The following is a 16,222-nucleotide window of genomic DNA, read 5'->3' as shown; positions in this document are numbered from 1 at the left end:
AAACCCACGCAAGCGCAGGACATACAAACTCCACTCAGGAAGCCCGACTTGGGTTCGAACCCAGGACCCCAGAACTGCGAGGCCGACATGAAAAACCACTTATCCAATGGACCACCCTAATTTTTTTTGAATATTTTTTTTTAAATTGAATCGAAAACTGGAGTTCAGTTTGACGACCGCGCAAACCCGAAAACAAAACAACTTCCTTCAAACCTCACGACACAACCCGCTGAGAGACGTTTTGTTCATCCTCCGCCACGAACAAGTGCAAATCGCCGTCAAGTTTTGAGATATTCCGGCATGGAATAGTTGAACAGCAGGAAGTCCAGACGATAGAGGTTGAACAGCCTCTTCTGATAAAAGGGACTGATGTGCTTGAAGAAGCGCGCCGCCATGTCGCCGTCCGTCCGGGTGCTTTTCCCCGAGGTGGGGAAGCGAAGCGTGTCGTCCACCCCCGCCAAGGACAGCACGGCGTGGGCGTCCCGCTCCAGCGTCTCGTACTTGCCCACCACGTCGTAGCGGATCAGGCACGGGTGGCAGAGGGAGTGCACCCTCTCCCAGTGCTCGTTGAAGGGCTCCTCGCGCTGGGTGCGGGGGTCCGCCAGGTACTGGACGAACTCGTGGAAGGCCACGTCGTCGCCTTTCTCCAGGGCCCGCGGGTCGGGCCGGTTGCGGTGGCGCCGCACGATCTTGGTGCCGTAGCGTTTGTGGAAGGCCGTGTTGTAGCTGCGGGTGAACTTGTTGCGGTAGGCCGACACCAGGCGCTCGAAGGGCTCCCGCACGAAGACGAACTTGAGGTAGCCGCGGAGGCGCCGGTTGATCTCGGGTACCGAGAACTCGGACAGCGTGCGAAGGTTGCCAGCCACGTGGGCTTCGTTGGCCGGGATGGCCAGGGGCTCCGTGAGGCGGCCGTCGCTGCTCAGGACCATCAGGACGCGTTTCCAATTGGTGCACGCCACCTGGAACGCCCAAAAAATATAAAAAAGGTTGAACCGTTAAAAGTTAGGCTTGTAGTTGTCGGCGACCAATCGCGAGTTTGGTTTTGGAATTCATTCTGTTCAAATGAAATTGAGAAAGGATATTTGGGTTTCAGGGGTTAATTAGCGTTTTTTTTTAAATTTTATGAATTCTGTTGAGTGGTTCATTTTCATATTTGATTTTGTGTGGTTAATTCACATTTTTTAAAATTAATTATGTTCACATGAAATTGAGAAAGGATATTTGGTTTTCAGGGGTTAATTTGCTTTTTTTAATTAAAAAAAACTACACGAAAAATAAATTTGAAAACTGTGAAAAAAATAAATAAAAAACACCCAAAATTAATTTGAAAACGGAGATAATTTTTTTTCTTCAAAAAACAACCCCAGAAAATAAATGACTAATTTAAAAAATAGAGAACAAAAACATTCAAAAACAACCTATATTAATTTTTAAAACGAAGGGAGATTTTGTTTAAAACAGAAAATAAGTTAATTAAAAAAACGAAGGAATAAAAACCCCAAAAATAAATTACATTGAAAAAAAAACTCAGAAAATAAATTAATTCTAATGAATTAAGTTCATTTTCTTTTTTTTAATTCTATTGAACTGAAATTGAGAAAATATGTTTGATTCTCTGTGGTTAATTCCCTTTTTATTTTTTATTTTATTTTTTCAACTGCATTTGAGAAAAATTGGATTTTCAGTGGTTTCCTTTTTTAAAATTTAAAATAAATATTTTAAAATAATTCTGTTGAACTGAAATGGAGAAAAAATTGGACTTTCAGTGGTTAATTTTCTTTCTTAAAAAAAAAAAAAAAATTCTGTTGAACTAAAATGGAGATTAAAATAGAGGTTAATATTCTTTTTTTGTGAAGTCATTTTTTAAGGAAGACTATTGAACTAAAATTGACAACCCCCCCCTCACCAGATTTGATAGTGAAAATGAATTTGTTGTGTTGGGTAATGCCATTTTTGAACATTTTAAACGGGGTTTAAAGTGACGGGGAACCAACCTTGGGAACATAGCAGTAAATGAGGTTGTGTTTGTCATCCACGATGAGATGTTTAAGATCTTCGGGAGAAAGCACCCGCCGCTTCTTTGTGTGACTCAAACAAGCTCGTTCCAACAATTCCCTGCGACCTTGAAGTGACTTCTGATCGGCCAACAGCTGCGCTTGCTGGAAGAAGGGCGGGCGTTAAAAGAAATATAGGCGGGGCTTACGTTCAAAACACACGCTGATGTAAACAACCGAGCCATGCGACACGCTAAATTATTATTGTCTTATTATTGGTCTTTGCCATCTTGCAGTTTTGTGCATGTCCTCTTTTTATGCGCATATAAGCCGTAATCTCGATTTTGAAGCTTAGTTTGGCAAAATACATTTTTTCGGCCGCATTGTCTTGCGTCATGGTGTTTCGTCTTTGTAACCTTGCAGTTTCACGCATGTCGTCTTTTTATGTGCATATAAGCCGCACCCTCGATTTTGAAGTTTAGTTTTGCAAAATAAATTTTTTCGGCCGCATTGTCTTGCGTCATGGCGTTTCGTCTTTGCCATCTTGCAGTTTCGTGCAAGTCGTCTTTTTATGCGCATATAAGCCGCACCCTCGATTTTGAAGTTTAGTTTGGCAAAAATACATTGTTTCGGCTGCATTGTCTTGCGTCATAGCGTTTCGTCTTTGTCACGTTGCAGTTTCACGCATGTCGTCTTTTTATGCGCATATAAGCCGCACCCTTGATTTTGAAGTTTAGTTTTGCAAAATACATTTTTTCGGCCGCATTGTCTTGCGTCATGGTGTTTCGTCTTTGCCATCTTGCAGTTTCGTGCATGTCGTCTTTTCATGCGCATATAAGCCGCACCCTCGATTTTGAAGTTTAGTTTGGCAAAAATACATTGTTTTGGCTGCATTGTCTTGCGTCATAGCGTTTCGTCTTTGTCACGTTGCAGTTTCACGCATGTCGTCTTTTTATGCGCATATAAGCCGCACCCTCGATTTTGAAGTTTAGTTTTGCAAAATACATTTTTTCGGCCGCATTGTCTTGCGTCATGGCGTTTCGTCTTTGTCACCTTGCAGTTTCACGCATTTCGTCTTTTTATGCGCATACCCTCGATTCAGTCATCATTTTTTTGGGGTCTGACAAATGCAGCTTATATGCGAGTAAATACAGTAACACACTTCCCGAGTATCAGATCGAGACTCGGTATGCAAATTGTCAAAATCGGGGGACTCGGACCAGATATTCACGTCCTCACCTGGTCTCCACTGTATAGATTCTGCAACGGAGTTCTGGTTTTCTTCAGTCTGCCGCCTGTCCCAGCATCAGCTTCTGCGTCAGGCATACATAATACATGAGATCCTAACCAATACCTCATGTTCAAGCCCTTCCGAAGACCTGTCCGTCCTCTAGAAAGAACACGGTGTCCTGTCCTAATACACGCAATGTGCTATGACATAAAGGCAAGTGTATTTTCTCACATTGCGCAAAAAGGAAAATGTCCACGGGGGAACTGGGCTGAAGGAACTGATCGAAAAGATTGGAATTCCTCCATGGTTTGTTCTGTGGGCCTTTTTCTTTTCAGTGTCTCTTTGGCCGACCAATCCCATCCCCCACCGAGGGCCAACTGCGGCTAATGAGGCTGCACCAGAGAAGTGATTTCTTTTGCACATGTGCCTCAAACAATGTATATAAGTTGGCTTTAGCACTTTAGAAAAACTTGGGCAAAGGACCTTTACTATTAATTTCATACCTGGCAACCTCGACCAATTGTTCAAATTAATGATTGCAATTCTCCTTGTTAAGCGACAACAAACCGTACACATGCATTGCGGCACATATTTACTCACATAGACATATGACATTTGACACACACATACACACATTTAAAAGTCTAAAATTTTCTCCAAAGTGGACGGGGTGCCCAATCAGTCGGTACTTTCTGGGTACATTGCTTGCTGACACACTATATATTTATTTATATAGTGAAAAGGGCGGAAGTGACTAATTAGATTAGATGAGATAACTTTATTCATACTGTATTCCGGAAATTTCACTGTCACAGTAGCAAGAGGGTGAGAATACAGACACAGAAAAAGACATTTTAGACAAATAAATAGGTAGTAAATAAGTTAATAATAAATAAATAACCATGTTGCTGAAATATATATATATATATATATATATATATATATATATATATATATATATATATATATATATATATATATATAATATATATATATATACCTATATATATGTATGTATATATATACATATACATATATATATATATATGTGTGTGTGTGTATATATATAGCTGTTTGTGCTCCCGGGCTTGCATGGGTTTTATTCTGGGTACTCCTGCTTCCTCCCACATTCCAAGAACATGATTGCTAGGCTAGTCAGACACTTTAAATTACGTATGAGTGATTGCGTGAATAGTTATTTGTGTCAGTCTGCCCTGCGATTGGTTACCAACCAATTCAGGGAGTCCCCGCCTACTTCCCATAGTTGGCAGGGATAGGCTCCAGCACCCCCCGCGGTCCTTGTGAGGACAAGCAGTTGGGAAAATTAACTAATACACCGAAACCGAGTTCGAATATACCCACGTTACTTGTACTTAATTTTTTAGTCTGTTACGTTTGTTCTCCAAAACGGTATAAATAAAGTTGCCTGAGTCAGCATTCCAACTTTGAGTTGTCTTGTGCCTCCTTCTTCAAAGGAGTTCAAGCGTTTCCTGTCACATGGTGACGGGACTCAGTCACAGGATATGACTACTTACAAACGTGGAGAACCCAGATAGCAGATCACATGAAAATGCTTAAATTTCCAGATTGTTTTCAATCTTTCATTTCAAAGGGCAAGTGAATGCATGGTCACATGCAAGGGTATCATGAGCTTCTTGTTAAAAGGACTATCCACTGATTAATGATGGATGGGAAGTAGTCACGCGTTATATCAAAATGACACGGCCAAAGACAACCCAGATGTGTCGTCTATTTTTTTTTAATTTGGAAGAATCCAAATGCTAATTTGCGAAGCGGCTCCTCAGCAATAATTACATTCATTATTGCAATAATTGCACCTCGGCTCTCCTTTGTTGTGAACACACTTCCAGACGGTCCGTCGTTAAAACGATTAACTCCGCGCTTTGTGATGACTTAATCCTCCGACATTTTCCTAAAAAAACGTGCAAAATCTTCAACCTGAGTTTGATTTATTTTGATTTTTTCACGCTCACACTCGTTCCTAAGGACAATTTAGTGTCCAATCACCCAACCATGCATATTTTTGGTATGTGGGAGGAAACTGGAGTACCTGGAGAAAACCCACGCAGGCCCAGGGAGAATATGCAAACTCCACACAGGTGGACCGACCTGGATTTAAACCCAGGACCCCCACTGTGAGGCTGAAGCGCTAACCACTCAGCCACGGGGCCGCCCTGAGCACATTCATATTCATGTTAATGAACATATACATGTAAATACCATATTTATTTGTGTATAACACGCAAAATTGTGCACCAAAAAACTGAAGCAAAGTTCAGGTGCGCGTTATACACGAATCTCGGTGAAACACTGCCCTCCACCGGTGATGTAAAACTGGTCTTTGCCCGCCAGATGAGAGCCCGTTCTATTGGCCGATGCTCACACTTGGAAAAAAAAAATCAATTGTTCGGTGAATTTGATGATGATGAATCAGACTTTGAAAAAAAATAAATATTATGCTGTTGAATTAGACTTTAAGTATTTAAAATTGTAAATTCCATTTGAGAATTGTATTCATCCTATCAGTTTGTTTTCCCAGGTTTCCGTGCCATCTGTTGTGAATGTGTTCTGCATTTGCCAGTTATCGGTACCAGTGCAATCGCGTTATACACATGTGCACGTTATACTCAAATAAAAACACATTTTGGTGAAGATATTCATGTTAATGAATACATACATTTAAATATGTAAGATTGTAGCTGATTGCTAATTTCCATCTTTAGTCCCTTGTGCAGGTTGAAGGTGAACGAGGAAACATACACCCACACCCACACACACAAACACTAGTAGGACAGTTTTAGACAGCGTTGTGATGGCCATTTTGTTCGTCTAACAGCCAGGCTTTAAGATGATTGGCTAAGAGGTTCAGAGACGGGATTTCATGTATGCTAATTGCTATGTGAGGCATGGCTAAAGGCACAGTTTTTTTAAGGGAACTACACATTCACCTCTAGAGCCAGCCCTTGTTGATGTGTTGGAATATTTTTGTTCAAAATCTTGCAGTGGAGGAGGAGCTTTGTAATGGGAGATGTTGTAAATTAAGGTAGTATATGCATATTTAACAGTATTGCCCTAGTTCAGGTGTTTGGGTCTTTTTAATATCGGACGGGGGTGGTGCGTTTTTGGTTTTCTGTCCAATACTTTCAGAGCTTGCTTGTAAACGGTTTCAATTGGTTTTAGTGTTATCTCGCAGGCCAATGACAAAGTTGTTAGGTGGTAAGTCATGTGTGATATGATCATTGTGTCAACCTGAAAAAAAAGTGTAAATATTGATGGACATTTACAAATGACTTGGCTTTGTCAACTTGAGCAAGAAAAGCTCATGGTTGCCAGGGAGTTGAGCATGTTGGAGCCGGCCCATGAGAACAGGCCAAGTGTCTTGTTAAAAAGCCTTGTAAAAAGGATTAACACCACAACAGGGTCAGGTCCAAAATACTGAAGATTGGATTTTCAAATTCTGTGGAGGTTTTGCTTCGAGATATTGGCGTTGTTTTGACAAACTTTGGGATAACTCCAAGTACCGTGTGCAAATATTGACTTGAGAAGTTAACTACTGCAAAATAAACGATAAAACCTGGCGGCCCGTGGGTTTGATCCCAGGTGGGTTATCACTGAATGGAGTTTGCATGTCCTCCCCAGGCTTGCATGAGTTTTTTTCCGGGTGCTCCGGTTTCCTCCCACATCCCCAAAACATGCATGCTAGGCTAATTGAAAGCTAAATTGCCCCTAGCGACGAGTGATTGGTTGTTTGGCGATTTTTTTTGTGAATTAAATGATGATAAACAATGATTTTGCAACCCAATGTGGTTAATAATCTTTGATTTTAATGAATCTAAAGCTGTTTTTCTGAAGACTTTGCTTTGACTTTTGAATTGTATGTTAAGCTCTTTCTAATTCCTACACTATTTTTTACATTGTGAAATGAAAACTAGCATAACTAGCATAACAATCCAAAGTATTAGAACCCTTTTTAAATATAGCATTACCACAATTTTTGTTAGTTTTCCATCTTACTAGCATCTGCTAGTTAGGATCTTAATCCCCAACCAAAAACAAACATATGTGGTGGATATTACATTTTCACACTTTGTATAATATTGTCATTTTTTGAAGTATAAATAGTTACTTTTCTCTCCAGCTTTGAACTCTGCAATTTACAGCCCAGTATGCCTTAATGATAGACTTTATACTTTTTTTTTTCATCTAAACATCCTCTAAAATAAACTTTGGTTAAGAGCCCAGTGCGACCTATTTATGAACAAATAGTTAAATAAATATCTTGTCAAATGGGGTGAATACTAGCTATTGCCCAATGTGCTTTCGCGTATTATTTGGCCATTATAATTATAACTTTGAAAAAAAATGCCATTTAATCTCGTGTCCAGATTCAACTCGATTGCAAAAGGTAAATGTTTTAAAGTTTGCGTGTGCTCTATTTCGACCCACGTAAACCACCTTCTTCTGTATCATACGTGGCGTTGCACCCCAAACCACAACTTCCTCTCAGATCCAGGAAGTGAAGCAATGCAGACAGTTGATGCAGCGCCCCGACGCAAACACTTGGCGGTCAGGGTTCAGGCTCCGTTGAGTGCTTCGGTCTTTACGTTTGCTTGGTAGAATGTCACGATGTTATAAACAGGGCAGCACAAATTTAAATCAAAAATACGTGTGTGGGCCACTTCATTTATCTTGGGTGATCGGCGAAAATCTTAGCGCTGCTCTGTGGGGAAATTAACTTCCCTGTTTGAAAACCTCTTCCCCTTAATCATCGTGATAAAGTGCGAAGGACATTGTGTGTCACTGACTTTGTAAACAATTCTCTGAAAGGTAAAAAAAAGCTTGTAACCAGTACATTTCTTTTAGCAGGGTAGCTTAGAATGTTGTTTGCGGCACATTACAGTCTTCCCTCGATTACCGTGACTTCGCTTATCGCGAATTCAGTTGTTCACGATTTATTTTCTGCTATTAATTATTTAAAAAAATCAAGTTCAGAAAAATGTGAAAATCCATGTTGAAACCCGTAAGCAGAAGCCACTCTTGCTACTACGACTCAGCGCTGAAGAAAAAAAAAAGGTAGTTATAATAGGAGTGACCCTACTGCGATTTTTCGATTATTATAGGTCTGCGCTATATTAACCGCGATATTCGAGGGATTACTGTATGCAGTGATGCCTCTATTTACGAATGCCTCTACATACGAAATAATCAGGATACAAAAAGCCTCTAAGTAAAAAATGGCGTGTTTATGTGCGTGTATATATGTGTACTCAGCTGCCACTCGCATTTCCACCCCTTTAGAAAATATCTTTCCCTTTCCTATTATTTTTAATTGCGTCATATAAAATGTATTACCCATTTCCTCTTTTTTTGCTTCCATTTGAATTGGATTGGACGTCCATCTCCATTTAATTATTTTTTTTTGTCAGCCCAAACCAAATGGATTGGACGTAAACTTGATTATTCACTGTCACCTTATTTATATTTTTTTACTTTTAAAAAAGTAAGCCAGTTTCTTCTGCACAAAGAGATTGGTCATCTATTCCCGTTATTGGGATTAAATAATATAAAATCACTGCCAGCCCACTTAAATTTTGACGTGTTTTTAATTTTTCAATTAAATATACGTATATATAGTATATATCTTTTTTTCTTTTACATCCATTTGCATACTTATTTCATACAAAGAGTAACATTTTTAAAGGAGCTAGTATGAAAGATCGTGGAACAAATTAGGCTAATTTGATGTTAAATATGTCTCTACTTACAAAAAAAATCCAAGTTACAAATTATTTTCGTAAGTAGAGGTACAACTATATGTATACCTGGATTTTCACCTTATTAAAAGTGAAAGTATCGGAAAAGCTATACCTCAAGTAAAGAAAATAAATGGATGTTTTTTTTTTGAAAAAAGGTTCCACCAAAATTCTGTGCTAACGCTACCAACTAAAGAAGGCTAGCTTCACCCCTGCTACTCACTAAAACAAAGACATACCTGTCAACCTCTGCCGATAACTGCCCTTATAAATGATTATGATTCCCCTTACAAACCCCCCAAAAACCTTACAAACACCGTACGAGTCGTACGGTGTTTGTAAGGTTTTTGGGGGGTTTGTAAGGGGAATCATAATCATTTATAAGGGCAGTTATCGGCAGAGGTTGACAGGTATGCAAAGATTTCCAGACAAAACGGAGATGCAGCTGGTCAGGAGACTCTCGGGGGGGGGGGGGGGTGTCTATAGATGGGGGTCAGGGGACAACCCTCATCCGGTGAAGAAAATGCGGGTTTTCCTCGCCTTGAAGCATTGATTGACTAAAATGATGCGCTACATTAACATTCTTGCAAATTTTAAAAGGGTCGGGCATATTGTGATCGTCTCATTCTCCAAAGTACGTAACCGAAGTGCATTAGCCTTGAAAGGGAAACTTAGGAACGCTAAAAAAAAAGTTCTTTAATGAGAACAGACATCTTAGCGAGCTACACCTGGATGTCATTAAAGCAGATGAGATGATGTGAGTTTACGACAGGTGATATTCTTTGGAAGGTTGAGCAGACACTTGTGTTTTTTTAATGTTTCCTTTAATGATAGACAACACTCCCGCTGGGTTAGTTGTCGACTTCCATGCTGAAGGATCGTTTGAAGACATCCGCACTCCTGCTGTGCTTGAGTCACGGTGACCTCATTTAGGTTCTCGCTTTGTGATAGGACGTTTTTTTGGATTTTTTAATTATTTGGATTCATTTTGCGATTGCGTGTTTACGTTAATTTTTAAGGTGGAGGTTAGAAACTTATTATGAATGGAGAGATGACTTGCGGTATGACGATAATATGGTTAAAGTCATTTTTTGGGGTTTAAATAACGTAATCGTGTGGTTATGAACGGTGATCGGCAGGAAGAGACGCTGATGCAAGATGTTTAGTTGACGTCATTAAATTTTAGACCCGTCTAGAAAAAAAAGGACAACAATATTTCCGGCTATAACTTAGAAAGGCGCACATGTTTTATCTTCAAATATATTGAATGTGTTTAGAAGTAAATAATCAAAAGGACTGTTTAAACCAAAGGTGTCATTTTCATATTCAGTTTGTCTAGATGTAAAACAATGTTTATTTGAGCTTTTTTGTTCCTTAGTAAGGGAAATTGTCTTTTAATCATTTGTTTTTTCAAAACAAAATATATTTTTTCAAATAGAAAATATTTTATATATTTATTTTCAGATTTGCCAAAATACTTTTTGAACTAAAACCAAAAATATTGGATTAAAAAAATCTCAATTAGTGATTTAAAAAGGGGAAAATAAGAAAATATAATATACATCTATAATCTTCATTTGAATTTGATCCTAAACCAGAAAGTCGGCACTCATGATTTACTTTCTCGGGCCGCACAAAATGATGCGGCGGGCCAGATTTGGCCCCTGGGCCGCCACTTTGACACCTGTGGTTTAAACAAAAAATGTCAATTTCATCAAAAGTGGTCAAAAATTAAAATAGACAACCATTTTATTAAGAAACACAAACATATAGTAATCAACATAATAAAAATCTCTGACAATCTTACGTATTTTTGTATAAATGCGTGGTTAGCGCGTTGGCCTCGCAGTACTGTGGTCGAGGGTTCGATCCCAGCTGGGCCCCTCACTGTGTGGAGTTTGCATGTTCTCCTCAGACTTGCGTGGGTTTTCTCCGGGTTCTACGGTTTCCTCCCACACGCCCAAAACATGCATGCTAGGCTAATTGCATGATAAATGGTCCTTAGCGAAGAGTGATTGGTTCTCCGTATTTTGTAGTTTTTTTTAATTATTTCAAATTGTGTACCCCGTATAACAACTTTTGTACAGGATTTTTTGCACGGCAACGTGCTCGTAACATAACATAAACAAATTTAAATGAACTTGGATTACGATGCAGACACACTCAAAAATAAGTTTAATCTAACGTCACACTAAACTTAATTCTAATTTTGTTTGACATTTTGATACTTTTCTTCTCCCGGGTTGGCTCTATTTGCCCCGCCTCCACCCTGACTTTCAGATTTTGTCTTCCCTTCAAAATATTCCCAAAATGGTGCACACTTGCCCGGGAAGTAGTACTCCTCTCGTATTAGCGAACAAGCTCCGCCATTCGCACTGACTAACAGGAAAAAAACACTGAAAAAAATGTATAAATATAGCGTGTCAGCAAGCAATGTACCCAGACAGTCAAGCTGTCAGCGTCATACAGCGACATCTACAGAATATTGAATGTACTGCACCGACTGATTGGACACCCCGTCCACTTTGGGGAAAATATTAAACTTTTAAGTGCACCCTATGTGAGTAAATATTGTGTTTGTACAGTTTATCATCACTTAATAAGGGGAATTGCAATCATTAATAAGGGAGCAATTGTCCGAGGTTGCCAGGTATGTAATCGGTTCCGAAAATGAATGAATGAATGTGTGGCCATGGGTTTCAAATACTACATTGTTCCCGTGTGTATATGGCTACAGTAAGCGTGAGCTAAAATTGACCGTGGTGAACTAAACTGACTCACGCGGAGGTCTTTGATGGTTTGGGTTTAAAGCTGCGAGGAGGAATCCATCACTGTCACAAGAACCTACCGAGTGGACTTTGGTGGACTTTGGTGGACTTGGCCTGTGTGAGGCCGACTGTGGCGCATCAGAGAGAAACTTGTCTGCTCCTCTTTCTTGCAAATTGGACATACAAATGTTGACTTTTGGTGATTCTGGTGCAGTTGGCAAATTAGCACAAGGGAATAGATTTGATACTAGTATTCACTTAGAACAAGCCCATCCTTCAAAAATAAAATGAAAAAATAGACATATCGCAAGCTGTAATGCTTCAAACTGTGCTGAGATTTGGCATGTGAGCAAACACAAACGACACACGGCACCACTGTGTGAAAACGTTGTTTTTGACGAAAACACAAACTTGAATGCTTTGTTTTTTCTTAGTATTTCTTAGTCTTTTCTAATTTGACAACAAAAATGGCACAATGTTGGCAAATTGGTCAGAATTCTAATGTCTTTCTAGCAACATGCTAGCAGTCATGTACCGTAAAGTTGTATTTTAGTTGTATTATCTCGTGACCGGACGTTTGGTCGCCGGACTTTTGGTCGCCGGACGTTTGGTCGCCCGGACCCAAACAACCGGCGACCAAAAGTCCGGCGACCAAACAAGGTAAAACAACACGGTCTACGCATCAATAAAAGACAACAATGGCCCTGAGCAGTTTCACTGAGCCGACGTGTGAGTGTAGAAGAGTTTGTATGTACATGCGTTGTCCCTTTAAGAAGCTACGTCAGTCAGGGTCTTAACAAGTTCTCCAACAAAAAACAATAAAAGTCCAGGAAATTTGGAGCCTTTCTTTAGCCTAATAATTACTAGGGCATTAAGTATGACTAAATACTAATTCGCAGTTTGTATTTAGGGAATTTGAGCAACAATTTTAAATGGTAATTATCAATAACCTTCCGGGCGACCAAACGTCCGGCGACCAAAAGTCCTACTCTAGAGTTTTAGACGGCGTTGTGATGGCAATTTAATTTGTCTAACTGCCAGGCTTTAAGATTATTGGCCGAGGGGTTCAGAGACGGGAGTTCACGTATGCTAACTGCTATGTGAGGCACGGCTAAATGCACAGTTTTTGAAGGGAACTACACATTCACCTCTAGAGCCAGCCCTTGTTGATGTGTTAGAGTTTTTTTGGCAAATTCTTGCAGTGGAGGAGCAGCTTTTTGATGGAAGATTTTGTAAACTAATGTAGCATCAGGGCGGCCTGGTGGAGCAAGTGGTTAGCACAGGAGTCCTGGGGTCCTGGGTTCAAATCCAGGTCACGTCCACCTGTGTGGAGTTTGCATGTTCTCCCCGGGCCTGCATGGGTTTCCTCCGGGTACTCCGGTTTCCTCCCACATTCCAAAAAACATGCATGCTAGGCTAATTGAAGGCTAAATTGCCCCTAGTGACGAGTGATTGGTTGTTTGTCTCCTTTTTCCCTGCGATTTTTTTTGTGAATCAAATGATGATAAATAATGATTTTCCAACCCACTGTGGTTAATAATCTTCAATTTTAGTGAATATAAAGCTGTCTTTCGCCTGATTGGACACTCTAAATTGCCCCTAGGTATGAGTGTGAGTGTGCCTGATTGTCTTTTGTCTCTAGGCTCCTTTTGTAAACAAACTAATCATAAGCATTAACATTAAAAACATGCTCCTCATTGAGAATTTCAGCATATTATAGATAGATTCAAAGAAGTTGTTTAATATGTGAATTTTTTGAGGGCGTTTGTACACTCATCGTTTAAATGGCCCCTGACGTTGACTCCAAAAATAACCATGATAGCAATAACTATGGCATGACTGATGAGTTTATATTGGCACAGTGGACAGACGTATTCCTTCCCAAGGGTGGTGGCACTTAAAAGTCAAACAATGGAGGCAAAACAATAACACGCAACGAGCTTCCTGTGCCACGCAGGGTGTTGTCCATTTTGGATATACACTCTGGGTTAGCCTGTTAATTAGATTCCCTAAGCTAGTATATTCATTCATTTTCTAAACCGTTACATCCTCACTAGGGTCGCGGGGGGTGCTGGAGCCTATCCCAACCCACTTCGGGCCAGAGGCGGGGCACACCCTGAATTGGTGGCCAGCCAATGGCAGGGCACAATGAGACAAACAACCAATCACTCGTAGCTAGGGGCAATTTCAGAGTGTCCAATCAGCCTAGCATGCATGTTTTTGGAATGTGGGACGAAACCGTAGCACCCAGAGAAAACCCACGCAGGCCCCGGGAGAACATGCAAACTCTACACAGGTGGACCGACTTGGATTCGAACCCAGGACCGCAGAACTGTGAGTCCAACGAGCTAACCACTCATCCACCGGGCCGCCATAGGGCAACATTATTTTTATTAAAATTCAAATTTGATCGATCATGCGAGCAGTGACTTCCCCCGAGGAGCATTCTTTCTGGGTAATTACCCGAGAGAATTCCAAATTCCATTCTGCACGTGTTCCAACAAAATCAGCTGTCTAGCACCCCTGACGAGCAGTTTAATTAGGCGCAAACTAAATCAAAATAGAAGTTGTACATCAAGCATAATGGGAAATTATTTATTAATTATTTATATATTATTCATCTCACCTACCCATCTCGTTTTCTGAACTGCCTTATCCTCACTAGGATCGCGGGGGGTGCTGGAGGCCATTCCAGCTGACTTCACGCCAAAGGTGGGGGACACCCTGATTGGGTGGCCAGCCAATGGCAGGGCACAATGAGAAATACAACCAATCACTCATAGCTATGGGCAAATTAGATTGTCCAATCAGTCTACCATGCATGTTTTTGGAATGTGGGAAGAAACCGGAGTACCCGGAGAAAACCCACACAGGCCCGGGAGAACATGCAAACTCCACACAAGTGGACCGACCTGGATTTGAACCCAAATCCCCCACTGTAAGGCCAACGCGCTAACCACTCATTTGCCACCCAGCCTTATTATTAATTTGTTATTATTTATTTGTTTATAGATATTATTTGTGCATTTTGTGGTGAAACTTTAGCTTTAAATCTCATTGTACTTGCATAAAATGACAATAAAAGCATTCAATTCAATTATTATAAACACAATCATTGACAAAGCATCTCGCTATATGTTCCAAAAATATTTCCAAATCTTTAAATTTAAAATGATACAAAACATCTCCATTTAATTCCGAATTGCGGTTTGTACAACATGTTCTCCTGACAGTCATTTCACGGACAAACCGTTCTGCTCTTAACTTTATTAGAACTCCTAAAAAAATGATAGAGTTGGAGTTGGAGACATTTACAGTAAAAAAAAAAAAGATCTATAAATCTATCAAAATGAGGAGTCAGGGGGGGGGGCGACTTACCGAGCTTTTCGGCACTCTGGTAGTAGAGCACCAGGACCACGAGAGAACCCAGGCACGTCGCCAGAAACAGGCGTCCTCCTCGGGGCATCCTCATCGTGCCGGTCGCCGGTCCCCCCGCCCGGCCGATCGGCCGTCCGTTCGGGCGGCTCTCCGTCGCGACGCCTGCGCCTCGGTTCTCGTGTCCCCTTTCCCCCGGCCGGGGTTCACACGAAGCGGGGCCGATCGGCCGAGGAACCGGCAGTCTTTCGGAACATGAAGCGGCTGGAAGAGCGTCTGTGAGCGGCCATCCGAGACAAGTGTGGGCTGCGCTTTGGAACTATTCTCGGGGAGCCACTCACATGAACTCGTCAATAAATCATTCCATAACAAATTTGATCACCGGAATGCCGAAAGCCAACGATCGTGGGGGCGACAACCGTCTTCGCGGACGCGGTTTCGGAAGCCGAATTGAAGCCGGAGAATGGAGTTTGTGGAAGTTGAACGAATTTTTTTTCTTCGCCAAAACATGGAGGGGGCCGTGGGAGGTGACGTCACGGCAAATCTCGAGCGCCCCCTCACTTTTCAACGACTTTATTTCAAATAGATTGTGATTTCAAAAAATCAAAATCAAAATCAAAAAGCCTTTATTGTCATCATACATAGCTGCGTATAACGAAATTGGTGGTGCTACTGCATAAAGTGTGTTTTCCTAGTAAAAAAAAACATAAATAAGTCATATAAAAATATAAAGAGTCACAACCTGGCAACCAATAGCTTTTATTTCCAATGCTTTATATAGTATGATTTCCTTGGATTAATCAAAATCAAAAAGCCTTTTTTCATCATACACAGCTGCGTATAACAAAATTGGTGGTGCTACTCCACAAAGTGTGTTTTCCCAGTAAAAAAAACCATAAGTAATATAAATATATAAAGAGTCACAACCTGGCAACCAACAGCTTTTATTTCCAATGCTTTATATCACCTGTGTCAAAGTGGCGGCCCGGGGGCCAAATCTGGCCCGCCGCATCATTTTGTGTGGCCCGGAAAAGTAAATCATGAGTGCCGACTTTCAGTTTTAGGATCAAATTAAAATGT

At 40.7% G+C, this 16,222-nt stretch overlaps 1 protein-coding gene across 1 annotated transcript; it reads right to left on the bottom strand.

Annotated features, from left to right (window-relative positions):
* Positions 1 to 167: 167 nt before the first annotated feature.
* On the bottom strand, positions 168 to 15,621 carry LOC144074032 (carbohydrate sulfotransferase 11-like). Its single transcript, XM_077600090.1, has 4 exons — positions 15,146 to 15,621; positions 3,234 to 3,307; positions 1,995 to 2,159; positions 168 to 959 (listed from the first exon to the last, which is right to left on the bottom strand). Exons 1-4 carry the CDS (start codon positions 15,237 to 15,239, stop codon positions 279 to 281), a joined length of 1,014 nt encoding a protein of 337 aa, XP_077456216.1. The 5' UTR covers positions 15,240 to 15,621; the 3' UTR covers positions 168 to 278.
* Positions 15,622 to 16,222: the final 601 nt, after the last annotated feature.

Source organism: Stigmatopora argus, chromosome 1 (genome assembly GCF_051989625.1).
Source record: "Stigmatopora argus isolate UIUO_Sarg chromosome 1, RoL_Sarg_1.0, whole genome shotgun sequence".
Classification (NCBI taxonomy): Eukaryota; Metazoa; Chordata; class Actinopteri; order Syngnathiformes; family Syngnathidae; genus Stigmatopora; species Stigmatopora argus.
The sequence above is the reverse complement of the archived record's forward strand: the minus strand, read 5'-3'. Positions and strand labels throughout refer to the sequence as shown.